The sequence below is a fragment of the Eptatretus burgeri genome, chromosome 11 (genome assembly GCF_056783735.1).
Source record: "Eptatretus burgeri isolate ZD-2024b chromosome 11, Ebu_testis_v1, whole genome shotgun sequence".
Classification (NCBI taxonomy): Eukaryota; Metazoa; Chordata; class Myxini; order Myxiniformes; family Myxinidae; genus Eptatretus; species Eptatretus burgeri.
The window spans coordinates 40,713,135-40,737,329 of NC_140971.1; the positions used below are offsets into that span (position 1 = coordinate 40,713,135).

Consider the following 24,195-nt stretch of genomic DNA (forward strand, 5'->3'; position numbering starts at 1 on the left):
ACGTCCAGGATTAATTTGAGCCTTGAAGGATTTACGACTTGTTATGAACGCACCGTCGGTCTGTCAAGATTGTGGGCTCATCTACAAACCATCAACGTGGCAAGATACTGAGAAACGTGTGGAAGTTTGAAAGTGTTTCAGTGACTGATTTGTATAATCAATTAAGACACTTGGAAAAGCAATAATGGAGGATTGTTTTTCACTCCTTGACATTATGGGTCAGAGGTCAAAGAAATAAAACATGGGTCGAGGAAAATTTGTTTCACTTGATAAATTATCTATTTTCCAATTTCACAATTGAAAAATACAACACCTAAATTCTGTCGTCTCAAATGTTACTTTAAGTTGAACATGGTTAACGGTGATTGGATTCTCATTTAAGCAGGTTCGTATGTTTTATTTGAATTGTGGACGAAGAGCTAGTTTTAAAAGTGAATGTTATTTTTGTGCTTCCACGTGTTTTAATTATAAGTGAAAATACACTCCAAATTTAGAGAATGTGTTAACAGCACAAACCTGATCCACAATAAGAACAGCAGCATTCGGTGAATGTTTCTGTCGAATTGTAATTGTAACACCTCTTTTCGCAAGTTAGATAATTTTCTTTTGTAATTCAGCAGTTTGAAATTTTGGTTTCATTCCAAAGTAAAAATGGAAATTGTGAAACGTTATTATTGTTGCTAAACCTGGATCCAGAGGTTTATCTCAGACAAAGCAACTGATATGATTGTAAAAAAAAAAAAAAAATTATGTCCCGACCACATTAAGATTGATTTGGTAAACACGTGAGGTTCTTAAGACGATTTTGTGATTAATTAACACAATATTGAAAAGCACAGGTTGAGCATGAGCAACTGGCTGATAGAACCCCTGACAACAATACGCTATGTACTTGAACAGACCTCAAGATGCCGACCAGAGGTCCAACGATTCTAATACCAGATTCAGCTGGAGGTGGCTGGGTGAACTCATTAGGAACTGGTGGAGTGAATTCAGATGTGTGCTGCACGTGTCCCAAGTCAGAACGCGAGCTGCAGCGAGAGCGAGAACAAGTAGCATTTCAGAAGGCTTTTGAAAACTTTCTGCATAATGAGGTGTTCAGGCCTCGGTAAGTTCTGGATTTAGAGGAAGAAGGTGAAGATGGGTGGGGGAGGGTGCAGTGGTATTTGGATTTAACGAGACTTGGTCATTATTCTGCCTTTGTCCAGAAGATTCAAAAGTTGAAAAACACTTTTATTATCCCACTTTGCATAAATGGCATGCCTGCATAATGTTACAATTTTTTTCAGAGCCTTTTGCTGCTTTCTACATCCATTACGGCAACAATAAACGGTTCAACTTGGTTTATAACCAAGAAAATAACCCATTATTATACAGACGGGTTAATTCTCCCAATTTTATGATGCATATGGTGTATTTTATTATACCTTGCCATGCAAGCTTCTATCAGGTGATGCTATATGATACAAAATTACTTGGAGAAAATTGGCATTCTCCTTTCACCCTGAACCCCGTGGGCTCTGATTTCTCCTTTTTTTTAATCATCTAAAACCAACACACCGAGTACAACTACCAGTTGTCAACTCATTCCTTCCAGCATTTCAGGGGTGCATAGAAGTCAAACAAACAGTCAGATATTTTGTATGATTATTCCCACACCTCTATGATGTCTATGGTGTTCATGCAGATAATTGTCATATTTTATAATGACTTGTAATACTGTCTCGCATAGGGATTTGCGTTCTGCAATACACCTCTCAAATTATTTTTATGTTTGTGGGGTAGATGGAGAAATTTCAAAGAAAAGAATGGATTGTATAGAGTAGCGTGGTCTGTGGACGTGTTGGAGGCATTTTGATGTAACTTAAGTCGAGAAACTGTCAGCTTAAGTTATGTGTGACCACACGGGGGGGGGGGGGGGGGGAGCAGTGCTGTGTTAATTAGGTAGGGTTTAAGGATAATTTTGGTGAATATCAAGCTCCAGAAACTCATCTCTGCGCACCCAGTTAAGTGCTGGGAGAAAGGGAGGATTTTTCTTTTATTTATTCTGTCCCCTGGTCTGTATTAAAGTCTGTGTGGAGTCACCTCAAATAGGAATTTTGTTTCACCTCACATTCCATTTCTATTATTACACTTTGAATTATTACTATTGTAAATATTTTATTTATTTTCAATAAACCCCCACCTTTATTTAAGTTGCTTGTGTTGTCTATTTGTCATGGGTTTGAGTGTAAACCTTTGTGCTGTGCTTCTGTCTGCTACATGCCTTTGCCACCTTCCATCCCACGCGTGCCATTAATCTCCAAAGATCACGTGTTCGCCTCCAAAGGACAAAACTGTTTGGCGATCTGTTCAGGCTGGTGTTAACTTCCCTGTCCATGACAATTGGATCGGGGTAAATTAATTTAACCCCCTGGACATGAGAGCTGGTGTCAGAAGTGGGATTTTTTGAACCCTGGTCGACATTTATTGATCAAGGGTGTGATTTTTTAATCCATCGGGACCACGACATTTCATGTCGGAGTGAACTAAAGCTTAAAGAAAAAAAAAGTATTGGGAATCTAAAATTTTAAACGATCAATTCTCTACCATAGAGAGAGAGGGGGTAGTAGGACCGAGGTACAAATTGTATAGCTAATTGGTGTTGGGAGAAACGAAGGCTTGGAAATTTAAGGCAAATATATTTTTTCCTGAGAAGATTGAACGCACGCGGGAAATGGTGGACATGCATGACATGGCAATGATTGTGCTAGATAGGGACCATGAAGGAAGTGAGCCGGGGGGAGCTTAATGATGATGATAGGGTAGGAGCTGTCCCCCTCCCAAAGGAATGAAATGAGTAAACAAATGAGTGAATTGAAGGAAATAAATGGACAATTGGAAGGCAAAATTGAAGGGAAAATAAAAGGCATCACTGATCAAATGAACTAAATTATGAAGGGAATAGCACAGGAACTGGGGATATGAATTGATGGAGTAAAGACTAGAATGGAACTCCGAATGAAGGACAGACTGGAAAAATTGGAGACTGAATTTAAGCAAAGATTGGAAGAATTGACATTGGAAATAGAAGAGGGTAAAACCCAGGCTGTCCAAATGGGAGAAAAGTTGGAAGAAGAAATTGGGTCAACAAATATAATAATTGACAAAGTAAATGAGTATCTGGATGGCTATCCCACCTGGGTGGAGGCTGGAATGCTGCAGCAGGTAAAGGAATTTGGATTTTGTGTCGCGCCAGGGTGGTGTTTTGGCTGAAAAGGTGCAAAAGTTGGAAAATCGTGCAACAGAACAAGAGTGGTTGTGAGCTGATGAAGGCTGTGAGAGCCAGAATTGAATGGAGAAAGGATAGATGCAAAGTTACAGGAGCGGCAGAACACTTGGAACAATACCGTCAAGGGAGAGGTGATATTGTTGTGGGGCCGGGTCTCGGCAGCGAGCACAACCACTAAGCTAAGGGGAGCAGTTGAGTCGGCTCCACCAAACACCCGGAATTTAGGTCATACCTTTCAGATAAATCCGAAAGGTCACGGGTCCCTTATCGGACCGAAGATCACCAATAGGTCGACCACGTGGGATAGGGTCAATTGCCAATTTCAACATACCTAAATACCCACGTCGTCCAAACTACCGGGGAAATTCACCCTCGGCAGGATCTGCGCGATGCAGGCCGTTACCGAGCTGGATCCGAGTCGTACCCCGAGCGGAGAGTACCAGAATCCTGCCAGGCCAATTGCACGATTACGGCAACAATGACCTTCCTAATCCCCAATACGCACCATGGCAAAACAATGGTAGAAAGGACAAGGACGACCTGGTAAATTCAACAAGAGGGGAATTTATTAACAATAGTCGGGGGACGAGGGGAGCATGTAAGGGCAGAGTTATCCGAATATGGCAAGGCAAATAATGTACAAGGAACAGAGGCACTTAACAATTCTACTTATAGACGGGGCCCACGGACACACACCAGCACACACAGATACCCAGAAGAAATGATGGCTGTGGCCTTTATTGATACCATGAGCTGGAGGTAAGGATAACGTGCTGGCTACCTGGCCGCGTTCGCACGGCTCGATGTGCGCACCTTCCTGGAGCACCAGTCACCAAAGGACAGACCAGGACAGCCGAATCCAGAAGAGGCGAGAGGAGCTAATCTCCCGTGATGAGATGGTCGACCTCCTGGAGTAATGCGCCAAATGAGACACCTCAGATACGCGTGATGCAGTCAGCGCAGACCAGACAGAAGTGCGCGATGCAGTCAGCGCAGACCAAACAGAAGTGCGCGATGCAGTCAGCGCAGACCAGACAGAAGCACTTCGAGCCGATGGGACGCTATCATTCCTTCCTTCTTCTGTCCCTCGGGGCGCGGTCCGCACGTCCGTGGCCTGCTCCCATTGGGTGGACGGCGTATCGCGGCTCCACCTTCTTGCCAAGGACCGCCCCGGCTCTGGTCTGCTCATCGCTCATTGGGCAGAAAATGACGCATACCCTTATTTGGCGCACAGCCAAAGCAAAACGCTTTGTGACCTTATTTGGAATGGAATCCCATTCCAAAGGAATTCCACATACACCCGCATACCAGCGAGCGCGCGGAGAATGCTGCGAGCAGAGTGTTGTTGTTGTAAAAACGAATATGGGCGTTGTTGTTATTGTTGTAAGTGATGTAAAATCCTATCTATAAAATAATCCACAGCGCACGTACACTTAATTCCCATTAGACACAGGGGACGGGACCCGAACTGGAAACACATACTTACCGATATAACTGATCTATAGGACCTGGCTGTTGTGTGCAGTAAGCTTACAAATTCGTAGCAATATAACCAAAAGTTTCTGTTATTCTCAAAGGTGATGTTGATGGTTCTGTTGAGACCATTATTGGGCTGACTGACTCGCACAAAGCCAACGGTGAAGTTAAACTGGACTTGCTGCACTTTGACATTGGGGATGACTGAAAAGGGAAGAGCAGATTTGGCAGAGCCAATGTTTGAACCATTTGCAGAACATGTAGTCGAGGAGAGTGGCAATAACGTTGACATGTCAAGTACCAAGCAAGTAGCTGTTCTTGAAACAATCGAAAGTGAGCTTGCTGATGTAAACTCAGGAGAGAGAATTGCCCAATTTGAAAAAGTGCAAGGTGGTTTAACAGTCACATTTATCTCAGTAATCACCACAAGGTATAACACTTCTTACATCAGCACCTGTATATGGAAAGGGAATTTGCCAATTGCACAAGCTCATAAGGATGTTATTAGTCTAATTACCATCATGGATGTTTATCTTGACTTTGTCCTGTCTCTCTACAGGACTCCTCAGCCACAAGTGACCTCCAGGAGCCTATATAACTTCAACACAACACATTCCACAGCATTGCCATCTCCACAAGCGACACAGCGGTCACCAGCTCATATTGAGTTCCCCTTCTTTGAAACAAACGTTTTCGCTCAAGAGCAAATTGTCATTTCAGGTCTTCAGCACTTTACCATGTACCTTGTGGAGGTCCATGCCTGTAACCACGAATACGAGAGTGTTGGATGCAGTGCAGCAAATTACATCCTTTCTCGCACCCTCGCGATGGGTATGTCTGGAAGCACTTCTGGGCCTCAGGCCTTTATTGGGTTGTTATAGCAAACCTCACTGTTTACTGAAAACGAATATCACTCTTTAGTTATAACAAACCTCACTGTTTAGTTAATACACACTGTTGCACCACACTGTTTTTATGATAACTGTTGTGATAATACATGTGGGATTATTGTGTTTTCCCATTCCTCCAGTGTGTTTGCCGAAGCACGTTGTAGAAGTAAAATCTTCCCCAGAATGGCCAAATTGCTGCCTGAGTAAAGAGTTAATGAGGTGGAGGATTTATTTTTTAATACAATTGCACAAACAACATATGGTTATCAGAAAGTGTTAAAAACGCCGACATTCTGCGGCCATTGGGGTGGAAAAACCGAGGGGTTTTGATTTCAATGAGGATTGGTGCTAATGTGAATTATATCTGATTGATGATGTATCTGGTTGTGACAAGCTCATGCAGACGATATCCCAGGGCCTGTGGTGGTACGTTTGGTGGAGAAGGACGTGATGCACCTGAGCTGGCATGAACCAGAACATCCAAATGGCCTCATTTTACTATACGAGGTGCATTTCGGCCAAGAGCACAAGGTGTGTGTGTGTGTGTATGTGTGTGTGTGTGTGTGTGTGTGTGTGTGTGTGTGTGTGTGTGTGTGTGTGTGTTCTCCACTTGTCAAGCAGGTGCACACTCTTGAAGTTCCAGAAGTTGCACATGATGAGTGGATCATCTGATCATCTCAGTGTATTAGACTTTTATCTTCAGAAAAGGAAACGCCTTGATTGTGATTCTGTGATTTTGGTTTGTTGCGTTATTGTGCACATTTTGTGTGACCCAAATAACAAGTTATTTTCTAACATAACTCAGGTACTATATAAGAAACAACTAAAATGGCTTTGGGGGGTGGGGACTTTAATCCATACAATAATTCACGCACTGGTGTGTGTTTGTGTGTTTGTAAGTTTGTTTGTCGCACTATTACTATAATTCTGGCCTGATTACATCAAGACTTACTACATAGGATCATCATTAATCCAATTAGTGCAGAGGGGTGTTTTTATCTTTGTCTGTGGTTTTGTGAGGGGGTGGGGTGGGGGTGGAGGGAGGGACCAATTCTCCATGTAAATGTGTATCATGAAGCACACTGCTCCAGGTGGGAGTAGGTATTATTAGTCCCCAACCTGTACAGTACAGTATACATGTCCCTACATTTTCCATTGCAGTGATAGGTATTTTGAATTACTCTATGGTCAGAAGTTTTAGAACACCCCCATTTTTCCAGTTTTTACTGAAATTTAAGCAGTTTAATGTTTCAATGTACTCTGAAATTAAAGCATAGAACAAATAAGCAATTGCAGATAAAAAGAAATCATGGAATCGTTTTGAGGAACAAAATTTAATCTAAATTTTTGACTCTTCAAAGTAGCCACATTTTGCAGATATAACAGCCGAACACACTCATGGCAATCTTTCTCCAATGGAAATCAAATATTGTTCGGAAAGTTCTTCCCAACATTGTTGCAGAAGTTCCCACAAATATGTTGCACTTGTAGGTTGCTTTGCTTTCACCCTTCTGTCCAGTTCATCCCAAACCAGCTCGATAGGGTTGAAGTCTGGAAACTGTGCTGGCCATCCCATGATTTGAAGTCCACCTTCTTGTTCTTTTCTTCGAAGGTAGTTCTGACATAGTCTGGAGGTATGTTTTGGGTCATTATCTTGCTGTGGGATTAACCCCTGACCAACTCGGTGTAGACGAGAGAGTATTACATGGCGCTGTAAATTGCTGTGGTAGCCCTTTTGGTTCAGGGTGCCAGTCACTCTGTGCAAGTCGCCGACTCTGGATCCAGCAAAAGAGCCACAGATCATCACGCTTCCTCCTCCATGTTTGACAGTTGGTGTCACACACTGAGAAACCATCCTTTCGCCTACTCGACGACATACAAAAACCCTGCCTGATGAACCAAATATTTCAAAATTTTGATTCCTCGGTCCAGAAGACCTTCTTCCAGTTTTCAGTAGTCCACTGGCGGTGCTTCATGGCCCAGACAAGCCTCTTTTTCTTATTTTGCCATCTTAGCAATGGCTTTCTTACAACCACTCGACCTGTCAAACCTGCAGCTCGAAGTCTTCTCTTCACAGTTGAAACTGAGACTTCCTTACTTTGACCAGTGTTAAGCTGTGCTTGATGCTGCTGTCCTGTGAGCCGCCTATCACGCAAGCTGTTGACTCTCAGAAACTTGTCTTCTGATTGTGTTGTGGCTTTGGGTCTGCCAGACCTCCTCCTGTCAGAGTTTCCTCCAGTTACCAAGTGCCTTTTGATAGTGCAGGAAACTGCACTCACTGACACCTTGGCTTCTTTGCAATTTCTCTGAAGGAAAGACCTACACATTTAAGGGTTACTAGACGACCCGTGAACCTGTTGGGTTCCCGTTGTGACAGCGGTTGATGAAAAAAAAAATCATTTCAAGGAAAAAAACCAAAACATAGCTCCAGTGAACTATACCGCTGAGGTTGTTTGCATTGATCAAATTCTCCCAAAGAGTACTTGACTGAATTGGGAATTGATTTTTTAATAATTTTTTTTCGTTGCCCGATTTGAACGAAACTTGATACGGCACACCACAGGTGAATGGTGAGTTAGATGGCCCTAAAATGTTTGCACTGTCGTGTATCATTTTGGCTGTATTTTTGGAACATACATGCATATATATATATATATATATTTATATATATATATATATATATATATATATATATATATATATATATATATTTATATATATATATATATATATATATATATATATATATATATACATACACACACACACACACACACACACACACACACACACACACAAGATGAGAAGTTTAGTAATATATAGATAATGGTCTGTCTGTCTTCCTTTGTTAATTGTCTTTTTCTCACCATTATGATAGCAATATACAACTTCCTGTCATTCTTCCGAGGTCGGCAAAATGAGTGCCAGCTTGCTGGTATCCTGTGTTGGAGTGGCGACCCATCCAGGATTGTGCCCAATAGCCAAGGAGACTGCTTAGGCAGCACCTACGCTTTGCACAGAGTCTGGTCACAATGGATGGATGTATGGTAGAAAATGGATTTCTGATATTACTTCATTTCCATCTTCACTGTTATTCTATGGAGAATCATTTTGATGAGACAGTCGCCATCCATTGGGACCATACTCTGTGAAGAGCGTTGGTGCTGTCTAAGCAGTCTCCTTGGATATTGGGCACAATCCTGGATGGGTCACCACTTCGACACAGGGTACCAGCAAGCTGGCACTCATTTTGCTGACCTCAGAATGATGAGAGGCAGAGTCAACCCCACCTGGTATTAATTCAACAGCCGAGTGGGATTTGAACTCAGGATCCAAGGATCCCAAGCCCGCCACCCTAACCATTAAGCCAACACGAGGCATATGAGACAGTATGAATCATTATTAATGCTCCACCACACGTCTGCCTTCCCTTCCTCTCACCTCACACTGACTTCCCTTCCCCCACACCACCTCACTCTCGGTCATCCACCTCCTCACACTCCCCCTCTATCTCCCCCCTCTTTTTCTCCCCCCTCCCAGTATTCCCATCAGTGAAGCAACGGGTGGTATTTGCTAGTACAGTATATGTATATATCGCATGTAGACAAGTGCATTTGGAGATATCATTGTATTTTAATGTGTATTACAAAGACATTATTCGACAAATCAACAAATTATCTGACATTTGAACTCTGGAGCCCAGCTAGCATTGCGAGGTCATACGTATATTGGAACAGCAAGCAGACAAACCCTTGTTTTATTGCTTTTGTAGATGGATCATCAAATATGTGTATCAAGGAATCAGTACCTGAACACCCCTAGTGGATTCTACCTCCGTAATCTACAATCTGGAAACTACACAGCATATATCCGAGCTGTTTCGCTCGCTGGAAATGGCTCATTTACACCGGCAGTTCACTTTTTTGTAACCAACCAAGGTGAGCTCTGATCTATCCTGGTCATTCAACTATCCTCGGCCATTTTGGGGGTTGTTGTATGATCACTGTTTGTTATACTGTACTCTGCTTACAGAAGTATAAGGCACAGATCACAGAATTTAAAAGTGTGTATGCCTGGAAAAATCACAAGGAAGGGGGAAGGGAGGGGTGGGTGGGTGAGTGTTGGGGGGGGCAATGGGGGTTCCTGGTGGATACAGTAAAGTTAAAATAAAATGAATTGAGGTTCTGCATTATTAGCCCCTGTTGGACTTAGTGTCATGTCAGGTCAGATATTGAGGTTGGAGAGGTTGGCTATGCTCAGATATTGACACCGTGGATGCTGCTATCCTGTTTGTGGCGAAGATGTTGAGGTCACGGAGAGATTAACTTACCTTGGCAGTGATATTCATGTCTCTGCTGGCTGTGAGCCAGTGGTCAACAGACGTATTTGTCTGGCCTGGGGAGTCATGGACTTACTGGATCATGGGGTGTGGCACTGCCGGTACCTGTGCGGGACGACAAAAGTCCGAGTCTTCAGGTCATTGGTGCTTCCAGTCTTGCTCTATGGATGAGACTGGGACTCGGACCAGGGATCTGAGAAAGAGATTTAATTCCTTTGGTACCAGGTCTCTTCGAATAATCCTTGGCTATCGCTGGTCAGACTTTCTGTCCAACAAGTGGTTGCTGAGAGAGACTCAAATTAGATTTGTTACCTGCATAGTCCGTGAGCATCAGCTGCGGCTGTATGGACATGTGGCTCATTTTCCTGACGCTGATCCTGCTCACCAGATTCTCTCAGTGAGGGAGCTTTGTGAGTGGAGGAGGACAATGGGCCGACCATGTGCCTCGTGGTTGCAGCAGATTGATCGGAATCTCAAGGAGATGGGGGTGGGCCAGGCATCTGACTGGGGGATGGCCAGGTGGAGGCCCTTGGAATCCCGCCGGAAAGTGGATGCAGCGACGTGCTGCTCCGGCGCATGCTCCCATACCTGACCTGACCTGACTTAGTCCGAAATGGGGCTAATGGATTTGGTCTCGATTTTTGTGTCTGTGTGTCCGCAATCATATCACAAGGAATTACAAGGAAATTAGATGCTGGTGGAGGCCATTCAGCCCATCATACCTGTGCCACATCAACACCACACTAATTTATCAACACCAGATCAAAATAAGAAAATGCAAGATGTGGTTTTCTTTATGTGTTTTCTGTGGGGGTTTTTTGGAGTTTTTGTAGGTTTTTTTGTAACTTTTCTCCCCCCCCCCATTCTTTTCAGGGGAGGGGGCATGGGCTTGGGTAAAAAAAACCAAAAAACAAAACATCAACCACACACCACCCGTTTATGGGATCCCCACAGACAACACTCCACACACATGCACTAATCACCCATCAATGCTCAAGCGACCTAAAAGGTCCTGTCAACATCCCTAATCCCCTCTATCTCCAATACTTCCAGGTACCTATCTAATTCCAATTTAAACTTATCTACTGTTTCTGCTGCCACTACCTTTCCAGGGAGACCATTCCCTGCATTAACTACTCTCTCAGTGAAAGACCCATACCATAATAACATTATAACTCTCCTCTTCTTTACTCTCAAGCTATGGCCCCTGGTCCTATCACTGTCTACTCTGCTGAATAATTCTTCTGCACTTTATTATTATGTCTATACCCTGCATTATCTTAAACATCTCTTCCATACCTCCTCGTAACTGCCTCATTTCTCGTGTACATGAAGCCCTGTCTCCTTCAGCCATTATTTGCTGGTATATTTTGCTCATGCAACGTTTCATTGGCATGATTTTGCACCTCATAGTTGAGTCGAGCTAGACCTGGAATCAATCTAGTAGCCCTGCGCTAAACCCTCTCTACAGCATCTATGTCCTTCCTGAGTTGTGGTGACCAGAACTGCACACAATATTCTAGATGTGGTCATCACTAAATTCCTGTACAATGTTAACACCATCTCTTTTGATTTATAAATGATCCTCCTCTGAATACAACCGAAAACCTTATTTGCTTTAAATATACAGTCGTGACAAAAAATATTGGCACCCTTGCACTTTCTTCAAATAACTCACAATTTTTTCGAAAAATAAGTTGAAATTGACAAAAGTATTTTGTTTCCACAATTCATTATTTCACTGTTCATATTACAGAACCTTTGTTATTGATTCAGAACTTAATATATCCTTTTAAATCAGAAAATTAAAAGAAATGGCATTTACAAAATTATTGACACCCTCGACTTAATATTTAGTAGCACAACCTTTGGACAAAATAACTGCAGTCAAGCGCTTCCGATCGCCATGAATGAGCTTCCTACGCCCCTCTACTGGCAGTTTGGCACACTCTTATTGTACAATCTGCTCCAGTTCTCCCAGATTTGAAGGGTGCCTTCTCCCAAATGCTGTTTTCAGATCTCCCCCACAGGTGTTCAATGGGATTTAGATCTGGACTCATTGCTGACCACTTCAGAACAGTCCAGCATTTTGTCTTGAACCATTCCTGGGTGCTTTATGAAGTGTGTTTGGGGTCATGGGTCCTGCTGCAAGACCCATGACCTTCAATTGAGACCCATCGTTCTGACACTGGGTTGAACATTGCGCTCCAAAATGCCTTGATAATCTCCTGATTTCATGATGCCATGCACACATTCAAGGCACCCAATGCCAGAGGTAATGCAGCAACCCAAAAACATCACTGACCCTCCTCCATGCTTGACTGTAGGGAAGGTGTTCTTTTCTTAGAAGGCTTCATATTGCTTTCTGTAAAAATAGAGATGATGTGCTTTAACAAAAAGCTCTAATTTGGTCTCATCTGTCCACAGGACATTCTCACAGAAGGATTTCAGCTTGTTCAGGTGTGTTATGGCAAACTCCAGTTGGGCTTTCTTATGTGTCTCTCTCAGCAGTGGGCTCCTCCCGGATCTCCTACCATAGAACCCCCTTTCATTGAGTTGGCGACGGATGGTACGAGTTAAAACTGTCGTACTTTGTGTCTGAAGGTCAGCTTGAATCTGTTTGACAGTTGATCGAGGTGCTTTCTCCACCGTTCGAACAATCCTTCGCTGCAATCTTCGATCAAGTTTTCTCAAGCAGCCACATCCACGGAGGGTGGATACAGTGCCATGGGCCTTAAACATCCTAATAACATTACGTACGGTGGTCACAGGAACATCAAGGTCTCTGGAGATGGACTTGTAGCCTTGAGATTGTCCATGCTTGGCTACAATCTTGTGTCCGATCTCCTTAGACAATTCTGTGGTTTTTCTTTTTTTTCTCTGTGTTCGTTGTGGGACACACAGTGACACAAGACAGCAGAATGACTCCTTTTCTTCATTCAAACTGGTTGAATGAGTAATTTTTATATTGCAGGCATCTCTGCTACTCACCACAGGTGATTTCAATTCGAAAATAAAGGAGAATCACCTGCTTGAAATCTAATTATTTCTAACAACTTCTAAAAGGTGCCAATAATGTTGTCTGGGCCATTTTAGGATTTCTGTGTAGAATAAGCAAAGATTTAGTATTTTTTTCAGCTTTTTTGGTTTTGTTCCACTGCAAGCAATTGAATTACATTTGTGGATACCAAAATATTTTTTTTTATTTCAACGATTTTCTGGAAGAAATGGTGCATTATTTGAAAAACGTGCAAGGGTGCCAATATTTTGGCCACGACAGTAGCTGCTTGACACTGTGCTGCTTGCTAACTTCCCGTATTTATTTCCACCTCCAGATCCTTCTCCAAAAGTTGCCCCTTGCATCATGTAATCTCTATTTTCATTATTCTTCCCCATCCACAACACCTTATACTTGTTCAGGTTAAATTCCATCTGCAAATCTTTTGCCCAATCTATGCAAGTATCAATGCTTTCCTGAATCTGATCACTACCCCTCTGCTCTCCACCTTACCCTCAAGCTTTGTGTCATCTGCAAATTTGGAAAGCCTACTCTTTGCCCCACTATCTAAATTAATTGTTTATGTAAATCATGAATAGGAATGGCCTCAGTACTGATCCCTGAGGTACCCCGCTACTTACATCCTCCCAGCAAGACATCCTCCCACTCACAGCCACTCTTTGCTTCTTATCACAAAGCCAGTTTGTAATTGAATTAGCTACCTGACCAGCCACTCCACAAGCCCTCACCTTGGCTAACAACTTCCAATGTGGTACCTTATGAAATGCCTTCTTAAAGTAAATAGGTATATCGATTACCAATTGCCATCAATAAAACTATGCACCCGGAAACACCAAAGTAATGTTCAAATTGGACAAATGAGCACTTTTTTTTTAGCATCGGAACTGTTGCTGAGTTCGATTCTGGAGCTTAAATTTTGTAATCCAGCTTAGTTTAAGAGATTCTCGAGGTTATCACACGGGCGGAAATGAAATAATGCCACGAACGCTGGCGTCTCCAGGTGTGATAAGCATTGCAATGTACCCAGTGATTCGTAGCTCTGATGAACAGGCATTCATTAATATGAGTGAGGAAAGAGAGAGAGAAAAAAAGACTATCGTTAAGAAATCGTTGCAGCCTTTTCCAAGTCAAGGCATGGCTAAGCAGGCCAGAAAACATGGTGGCTTCAGACCCAAGCGAGGTAACCCAGGAAATGCATCAAGACCCCAGACAGAGCGGGGTGGTCGCAGATCGCCTGATAAATGATATGATTAAATAACCCTGTTAATTAATAATCTTCAAAAGGGGTGTTTTAATGAACCCAAACACTCAATTTTCACTCATGCACTTCCTTAGAGTTCCCTTAGTTTCAGGCTGCTAGGTTTCATGGTTTTGGAGTTATGGAGGAGACACACATCCACACACTGACACACACACACACACACACAAACACACACACACAGACACACACACACACACACACACACACATATGAACGGCCATCAGTCTCAAAAAGTGGAGATAACATGCATTTGAGATGACGCACAAATAGATTTTCACAAAATATTGTTGAGGAAATGACTCCTAGGGGTTAACATAGTGTAGTTTAGTTAGCTTCTTCATAAATGTCATAGAGTAAAGGAAGCATGAGGTGATGTGGTGGTGATATTAGATATGTGTCATTATATGCAATAGATAGATGATACCCACCCCTCTTAATGTATGTGTCTTAAAATCACCATCCCTGCAAGCCTTTGCTTTATCTTCCACCCTTCATAAACCTCTCTTTATATTCCTTTATATTCCTCTTTATATTCCTTTCCTTTATAAACATTCACGAAGCCGTTGGCACTAGTTTTGGTGGAAAGAGCAGCACCAGAGCCACATCCTGCTGACGCCAAAGATATGCCCTCTCCTCTCCTTCTGAGCCCAGAGTGACATGACGCAGCAGCACATTCCCTGTCAGAGTGGCCGAGACCTGACCTTAACTATCCTGCGGTGTACCGCCAGAAACCGCAGGGTATTTCTGTCCTGTGATTCCCTCTGTCTTTCGAGTGTGGAATGATTGGGCCCAGATAGGAACTTAGATAATTTAGGATTCCCATTTGTTCCTTTGGTTTCAGGGATGTGGATGATTGGTAAGGGTTAATTTGGTTTTTACCTGTGACATGTCGCAGGTTGACAAGAGCTCTGCATTGCTGCTGCTGCTGTTACTGTTGTTGTTGTGATTCTTGTTGGGGTCGATTTTTAAATTGTACACCGATTGGTCGGTCAGCTGCCGGACCACACCCACATCTGTCACTTGACTCCACCCACCATGGTACCCAGACAAAATGATATGGCCACCATCTTGATTTTCTGTTGGGCCTAACATATTAGGCCTGGAAGCCTTTGTTGATTAATACACTATCTGGGTTTGTTGCATCAGATTTTCATTGGCTTTGTTTGCGTCGAGTGTTAATCATGATGAGGTACCCCGAAAAATCTAATCATATGTCGAATAATAATTATTAGTAAAGTTAAATCAAGCCTGTACTCGCATCCCTAAAAAAATAGTGTTACGTAATTTATGAACGGCACCATATTGTGGTTAAACATCCCTGACCATGTGATTAATCAGCTCGTTCTGATATAACAGTGTCGGAGGCTGACATGGATGAGGGGTGTCAAGTTAATATTTTAATAGCACATTAAATATTTTTACCAATCGTGCTGTTCATCTTTTAAGAGTGCTTTAAATGCGCGTTTCCAAATCGGCCTGTTTCCGGATTTTTAAGGCCGATTCACTCGCGCTTCATGGCAAAGTCCTGTACCCTGAATGACCACCTCAGGTTTTTATAAACAAAAGGTTTATTACAACAGAGAGAGTAGGAGGGCAGAAGAGAGAGAGAGAGAGAGAGAGTGACACACACACACACACACACACACACACACACACACACACACACACACACACACACACACCAGATATAAAGGTAAATCCCCTGTCCTGAATCACGATGAATCTTATCGATCTAATCTTATTCATTCACATGGGAACACGGGACAGACACAGCACAAGGTTAATGAGACGGATTAGAGAATGTAATCTGAGCCGTGGGTAATGATTTTTATTATTCTCAGACCGAGCTTTCACCACATAGGCATGTGGGGCATGAGCAAGGATGAGGGAGTTGAGTGGACAGAGGAGGTGAAATATATTTATTTTGTGTCGCAGGTTGTGACCACAGTGCGGTCATTCTTGTTTTTGTTTGATCATTTTGCATTGCTTCTTGTATTTCCTCCCCTGTGAGCATTGTATTGTTATAATTAAACATACCTGGTCTCAGGGTGAATGTGAACCATGGTGATCCTTTTTTTGCAATTGGGAAAGTCTGTTAAGGATTAATTGGGAACGGAAATTAACATCGTGCATCCAGCCAGACGATGCGTCCCTCAGCGAGCTCAGCCATTAAATAGAGATGAGGGATATGACGCTAATTATGGTAATGCTCGGTCAACTTGGAGGCCCCAACAGTACGGTATCAGGACAGGGGATACGTAATCTGGCTTGGGGTCTCCGACTCGGCCGGTCATTACGGTGACTGTTGGAGCAACCCTCCAGGATCCGCACCAGTCAACTGGAATGACTCCGTATGGCCCCAACAATATCAGAGAACTTACAAATATGCAAGAACGCCTCCCAAGCTATGACCTCACTGGCTTTGTTTCACAAATTCGACGTCGTTTTGAAAATGCAGTAAAACAAGGAGAAAAAGACATAAAATGTCATAGCCCCTGTGGTTTTAGTAATTTTGCTGTACGGAGTTAAAGGGCGAGCCCATGTTTACAAGATTTATGTGCATGCGCAAGTTACTTGAGTGATCATGTGACAAACAACATTTGCAACATGTGACGTTTGCCAAGTTTGAACAAAATCGGACCATGCATGTCTGAGAAACGGTTGGAGACGCATTTAAGTAACAAAATGGCCACCAATCGACCATCTTGGATCTTATCCCGAAAATCAATGACGTGCATATGTAAGCCATCATTATTTATCCGTGTGCCAAGTTTGAAGAAGATCGGTAAACGCATGTCCAAGAATGGTTTGAGGACGTGTTCAACATTGGGGTTTTTTTTTTACAACTAAAATGGCCACCAGTCTATCAGATGGCCATCTTTGATCAGATCGCAAAATAAAGTGAGATGCATGTGCATGCCCTCGTGTACTGCGATTCTGCCAAGTTTGAACAACATTTGACCTTGCATGTCTGAGAAATGGTTGGGACACGTTCAAGTAACAAAATAGCCATCAGTCGGCCTTCTTCGATCTGATCTCAAAAATATGTGGCGTGTTTATGGAAAGCATCATTCTTTATCTGTGCACCAAGTTTGAACAAGATCAGTAAATGTTTGTCCGAGAAATGGTTGAAGACGTGTTCGACACCGCATTTTTTTTGACAATTAAAATGGCCGCCAGTCGGCCATCTTGGATCGCATCACGAAACAAAATGGTATGCTTATGTATGCATCATATGTTGTCTTTCTGCCAAGTACGAATATAATCAGTCCGTACATGTCCAAGATATGTGGTGAGGCAGTGGTGAGGCAACGAGTGCAGGCAGTGGTGAAGGTGCAGCAATATAGATTGGTAGACGTGAGGTCTGGGAGACAGTTTTTGTGTGTGATGAGACTATTAAATATGTATATTCTTCATTCTGTAGGAAGGATCGTAGGCATAGAGTTCTGTGCAGTTTTGAATGAGCAGGAGTTAGAAACATTGAAGGAAGGGTAAACAATATTGTATTTGGTCATGGTAGGAATTTGTTGGTTGTGGTACACCTAGGTGCGAATGATTGTAGGGAAAGTTTATTCAGAGGTTTTGAAAAATAGATACAGGATATTGGGTAAATGGCTACAAGCAAAGGGTTGTGAGGTCATGCTTTCTGGGATTCTCCCAAGATTAGGAAATTAAATAGAAATTTTAAGCAGTCATGTCAACCAATGGCTGGAAGCATGGTGTAGGGGGGGGGGGGAAGGTTTTGCAATTAAGAGGCAGTGGGAATCATTTCAGGGGCAAAGGAAGTGTTTCCAGAATGATGGACATATGTTAAATAGAGTGGGACCATACTATGTTCACTGTTCAGTGTCATTGCTGCCAAAGCAGTCTCCTGGGCTATTGGGCACATTCCTGGACAGATCATCAGGATGACAGGCTGAGTCAACCCCACTTGGTATTAATTCAACAGCTGAGCAGGATTTGAATTCAGGATCCTCGGATCTGAAGGCCACCACCCTAACCATGAAGCCAACACCAGGCATACCACTAAACAGAAAGGGGGCAGCAAGGTTTGTAGTGGGAATTGAGAAAGGAATTGAGGCTTTTTTTAGGTCAGTGTAGGGTGGGGACGTGATTAAGGAAGGAACTGATGATATCATGGTGATGAGTAAGGCCAGGCAGGACAATAGAATTTCAGGAAGGGAAAAGTTAAATATATTATATGCCAATGCCAGAAGTTTAAACAATAAGATGGAAGAGCTTGAGGCCAAAGTAGATAGCGATGAGTATGATATAGTTGCAGTGAGTGAGGCATAGTTTAAGGAGGAGAGGAACTGGAGGACAGGATTAGAAGGCTACAAGGTGTATCGGTGTGATTGGAAGGAGAGATTAGGAGGAGTCGCCACAATCTGGATGATGGACAGCATTGCATCAAGAGAAAGGGGTGATATTAGGGAGTGAATTAATGTATAGTGTTCTGTAAGGGTAGAGATTAGGGATAGTAAAAACAGTAAGATACTGGTCGGATGCGTTCATAGGGCTCCGGGTGTGAAGGAAGAGGAGGAATGAGTGGTACATGAAGAATTCAAAAGGCATGTGGTAAGGAAAGAGTATTGATTATGGGGGATTAACTTGCCAGGGATATATTGGGTCCAGGAACAGGGAAAGGGCAAAGCAGATTAGGATTTCCGAGATTTAGTCCAGGATTGCTTTTTATCTCAGTTTGTAGATAAGCCCACTAGAGGGAGTGCAGTGTTTTTAAGTAACATACTCAATATGGTGGAGGAGGCGGATGTATGGGAGCATTTAGGATCAAGTTTGAGTTCAGGATAGTAGCATAAGGCTATTCGATTTCAGGAAGGCAAACCTTGAGGGGAGTAAGTACATTCCAATGAGGTGTAAAACTAGAAGTAGAAAGAGACCAGGGTGGTTGAGCAGTGAGATAAGGAACACTATTAAGGAGAAGCAAAAGGCATTTATAAGGTTTAAAATATCAAGACTGGAGTTAGATTTATATCACTATCGTAGTAAACAGGAGCAAGTTAAGAAAATAACTGCTTGGGGATCACTGTATGTTGGGTGCCATTGCCTTATAGGCATGCGGTTTTGCAGAACTGCACAGGATTCTTTCTCAGCTAAGCATTTACGCAGATGACTCAACACTGTATACTACCTACCCAGGAACGTTGTCTCCTCTTTCCTGTGTCTATGCCAGTACCACTCTCAATCAAGACCAAGAGTGTGATTAACTGGGGAAAAGATTTGCTTGTTACTTTCGACCAAAAAGACCCACTTGTTGTCTGTCTCTAGTTCAAGATCACCTTGTTTTCCAGCCCTGTCTACGCAATCTTCACTTTTGCTGGAACTTCCTGTTATCCGTCTGCTTGGATTGGATATCGGCTCAAACCTCAGCTGGGAAAAGTACATCTCTGGTTTAACTAAAACAGCCTCCCAGCACCTTGACTGCTTATTTCATGCTCAGTGATACCTTCCTCAAGCTGCTTTGCTCCATCTATACAAGGCCACTATGTGACCTGTTATGGAGTATTATTGCCATAATTGGGCTGGTGCTCCGGCCTGTCACCTATCTCTCCTTGACAGAAACCAGTGACATGCTGCCATTCTGGTGTGACAGGAGTTGGCATCACCCCTGGAACCTGCCACTATGTTGCTTCTTTGAGCCTTTTCTATAGATATTACCACGGAATGTGCTGTAAGGGTCTCTCTCACAGGTTGTTCCACATCAGTATACTTTCAGTCACTCTCCACATTTGGCAATTCCTTCCCATCCATGCACTATAATCTGTCCTGAGGAGGAAGACTATGAGGTACTCTTCTAGTTCTTTTTTCCCTGCACTGCATCACTTTGGAACAGTTTACCTGCATCCTGCTTTCCCCTCAATCCCAACCTACCTCAATTCAAGAGGAATGTCAATAGATTCCTCCTTTCTGTTTAATATCTATACTTTCCTTTGTGTGGCCCCACCTTGAGTGGCCTTTGGCTTTATGGTGGGTGACATCTCATTAATTAATAAAAAACCTTCATGGTAGTTGCACAACTTTGACAGAAGGTTAGTTTGTCAAACATAATACGGCACTTTAGAAATGATATAATCCTCCCCGGATTGCTTGGCATGCATTGTGCAGAACCTCTAGTAATGGAGTTCTTCGGGGTGGCCTGGATGTATTTAATGCCTGCCAGTTAAGGATTGTAGCATGAAATGACTGAAAAAACTTTTAAAGAAGCTGAAAATACCTGGAAACGTACCTGTGAGAAAGGGTTGTGCCTCCGCACAACGAAAGATTTGGAGAACTTCCCGATCAACTCGTCCAGAAAGTTGATATCTTACTGTCCGTACTGCAAAAACTCCTGACGATGTGGGCCCATTAAAGACCATAGGTTCATAGACTGGCATCCCATCCAAACCTTCGTGCTTCTTAACACCATTGGGAAGGTCATATCCAGGGCTTGTTGATGCACATGGTAAGTTTAAGATTCTATTTGCTATTAACCATGTTTGGGAGTTGGGGATTGGAGTGGAAATTGTGTGAGTTGTGAATGCTGTTATCAATATAATTTTTGTTGGTTTGGTTCTGGGGCCACAAGATAAATTGTTCTCGATTTTTGCATCTATTGGTGAAAGGAGAAGCATCTATTCATGTGTCCATGCATGTGGGTTATAACCATGGCCGCCGCTGGCTAATTGGATTAACACGAAATGTTATGAACTTGACTCCTCTCTTCTCCAGATATTTCTCGTATCGTTATATTCCCGTGAGTCTGATTTGCATTCAGGAATAGATCAATTATGGTTTATCATTTTGGAATTGCCTCTCTTTCATCTCAATGCTGAAAATTATGTTTAAGAGACAATTTGAATCACAGATTTTATTCGAGGAAAGGCAGGTTAAAAGTGCTCAGTGAGCAAAACCGAGTCCGTTTTAACGTGCAAAATGCCTCATTTAGCATTCATGTCATTTAGGAAATGCCATATTGAGCATTCTTCCCCTTTTACGACACTTGAATGGTCTATTCATTCGCCCTACCCTCTCTCATTGTGATGCATCATTGGTCTGTTCATTCATAACCCATTGTCTCACTGTGATAGCTAATTGGTTCTTTCATGAGCTCCACTCTTATTGTTTTACCTAAAATTATTTATATAATTGAAGTTTCGTGGTAGATCATGTTTGGGTTCATGATGCTGTAATGTTTGTTAATAATTCCAATAACTTTAAGATGTTAAATCCTGTGCTTGTTGGAAATTATACTTTTATTATGACTCTGACTCATAGCAGTGTGTAAGTTAACAAGATTAAGATAGTAATTTCACTCTGACACTGAAATTGAAATGTTATTAGTCTAGCAATATGAACAATAGGATAGCCGAGAGGTATGCACACTCACTTGTGAGCTGTTTCGCCTGAGTTTGAATCTCGAACCAGCTGTAAACTGTGTCATGCTGGTGTTGTACAGGTAGGGTGCTTCATCAATGTGTGTGAATTCTCTCGGATGGACATTAAACTGGGCGTCCTGTCCGACAGCATCAATTCGTTGGTGGGCATTAAAGATCGCATGTTGTCCTTCGTGAAGTGTTGGCGAGATATTGCCGACACCCTGGGCAAATTACAAATTTTGAAAAAAAAAATTGAGTACATGGACGACAGATCATTTGAGCAGAGCACATGGAATATTTTTTTTTACATTATTTGTCATAATAAGGACATTCCCTGACTGACTACTGCGAAGACAGCAGCAAAACAACCAGCATTTAATCCTGCCAAGAAACAACCAGCATTTCAGCCTTCAACTACACAAATCCTCGATAAAGATTATGGTACATGTTTAATATCACATGTGAGCAGTATTATCCACAGTAACGAGGTCGAAGATACAACATACTGTATCAATGTAAGGATCATTGGATGAAATCAAGAGGACGCTGATTGAGGTGTGCTGACCACCTGTAAGCAAGGAGAAGCTGACGTTTCGGGTATTAACCCTTCTTTAGAGCTACTTTGCATTAGAAACGTCAACTTCTGCTTGCTTCCTGTGACGGTTAGGACACCTTGATCAACGTTCTGTTACTTCCATCAATTGTCTAATCTATCTGTCGACGCAACTCGGCACTGGCCTTCACCAGCAAGACTAGTTATTCCTTATTGTTAATAATGTTAGGATCATATTGCTTTGTTCTGCATTCCACTAGAAGACGCTCTTCTATTAACCGTATACATTGTATGAAAAGGATGGTTGTTAATTAAGAGAATATGAACTTTATTCAGATCGTTTCAAAGACAAGTCTTCCACCTCCGCCACCCCCTCCAGTTGTAACATTTCTGTGCGGATAACATGAATGAATAATACAATGTAAGTTTGGCCTTCTCAGAACTTTTTAAAATTACTTTTCTCGATGTGTCATCTCACAATCCTTAAGAATATAGTTAGCTTTATTTTCATCCCATTATGATGAGGAAACTCTATTAAATTTTCCAATAACCCTTAGGTGCTGTGTACCTTTTTAGTGTTCTTCTCAAAAACATAGAGGATGGTTGTTGCAGCAATGTTTATTACCTCTGCCACTGAAGGGAGATGGACGTTATGATTTCACCTCTGTTTGTTTGGGATGACGAAAATTGAAAATTTTTCATCAAACGTCACTCTATCTCATTTTGTATAGTTGTCCGTCAGTGTGATAATTGGCGAACGCTTTCAGCTATCTTCGTCAAACTTTACCAGGGGCATTCAGAAGGACAAAAGTGAGCCTGCCAATGTTTTTTTTTTGACTATATATGTCAAAGGTCAAGGTCACAGTGATGTCGCTTGCATAAAACAGATACGACCAAAAGTGCTTGCGCTTCGTGCCGTCAAAGTTGACACAAATGAGTTGGAAAATATCACCTACAATTTCCGAGCAGATTTGCAAATCCGATCATTTATAAATATGCAAGATTTCTGTTGGGGCTGGGGGACGGATGACGCATTTCCAAAATGGCGGCAATCCATTGACTTGTAACATCGTTTCCATAGCAACGAGGTCGCCCATGCTAACGTACCTGTGTAGGGTTTTTTAGGGACTAAAAAGACGAGAACTCGGAAATGCTTCAAGGCGCAGGTACCAAATTGCAACCATGTTCAAAGGTCGAGGTGACAGTGACGTCATTTGCATGATTTTCATCATACCTTTCAGGCTACCGCCTGACGCCTTCTTGTCTGTCTGTCTCTCTGTTTATCTGTAAGAATGACATTTCAAAAAGTTAAGAATGGATTCAGAACAAACTTGTTGTACAGGTTGGGTGTGCGACAAGGACCAAATGATTAGATTTTGGTGACGATCCGGATCCGGTTCTGGATACGAGAATTTTTTTCAGTGATTCTTCACCATTAAGAGGAAGGGCTGAAAACTATACACAACACAATATCTCAAAAAGTTATGGACGGATTCGGACAAAACTTGGTGGGCAGGTTGGGTATGTGACGAAAGCCAGTTTATTTGATTTCAGTGAAGATCTGGAGAATTTTTATTTTTTATTTATTTTAGTGATCTTCACCATTGAGAGATACTGTATATAGCATAATATTGAAAACAGTTATGGATGGATTTGGATGAAACTTGGCAGATGAGTTGGGGAAGTCGCAAAAGCAAGCAGATTAGATTTGGGTTGAGGTCTGCATCCAGATGTAGCCTATCATTGGGATACAAATCGTACTCTTCATCATGGCAGAGGTTAGGTTTAATGTATGTGAGAACATGTTTTTCCGTTTTGCTTCATATACAGTGTTGGCATCTTTATATTATTCCTTTCCCACAGCTTTGCATCCATTTATTGTTGGTGATAATGTGTTATCTCGGTTGATTCGGAACTAGTCGGACAATTCAAAGGTATTGTAATCGTCTTTGGGCTATCTGGTCTGGGGTTGATTCCCTCCCCCAACTATAAGCTGTCATCCTGGTGCTT

At 42.3% G+C, this 24,195-nt stretch overlaps 1 protein-coding gene across 1 annotated transcript in view; it reads left to right on the forward strand.

Annotated features, from left to right (window-relative positions):
* Positions 1–24,195, forward strand: part of LOC147016923 (insulin receptor-like) — a 136,391-nt gene that overhangs the window by 68,546 nt on the left and 43,650 nt on the right. Inside the window, exons 9-12 of the mRNA XM_085847954.1 lie at positions 901–1,108; positions 5,307–5,578; positions 6,032–6,168; positions 9,410–9,575. Of these exons, the coding sequence (XP_085704080.1) occupies positions 901–1,108; positions 5,307–5,578; positions 6,032–6,168; positions 9,410–9,575 (783 nt within the window). The remainder of the gene's footprint in view (positions 1–900; positions 1,109–5,306; positions 5,579–6,031; positions 6,169–9,409; positions 9,576–24,195) is intronic.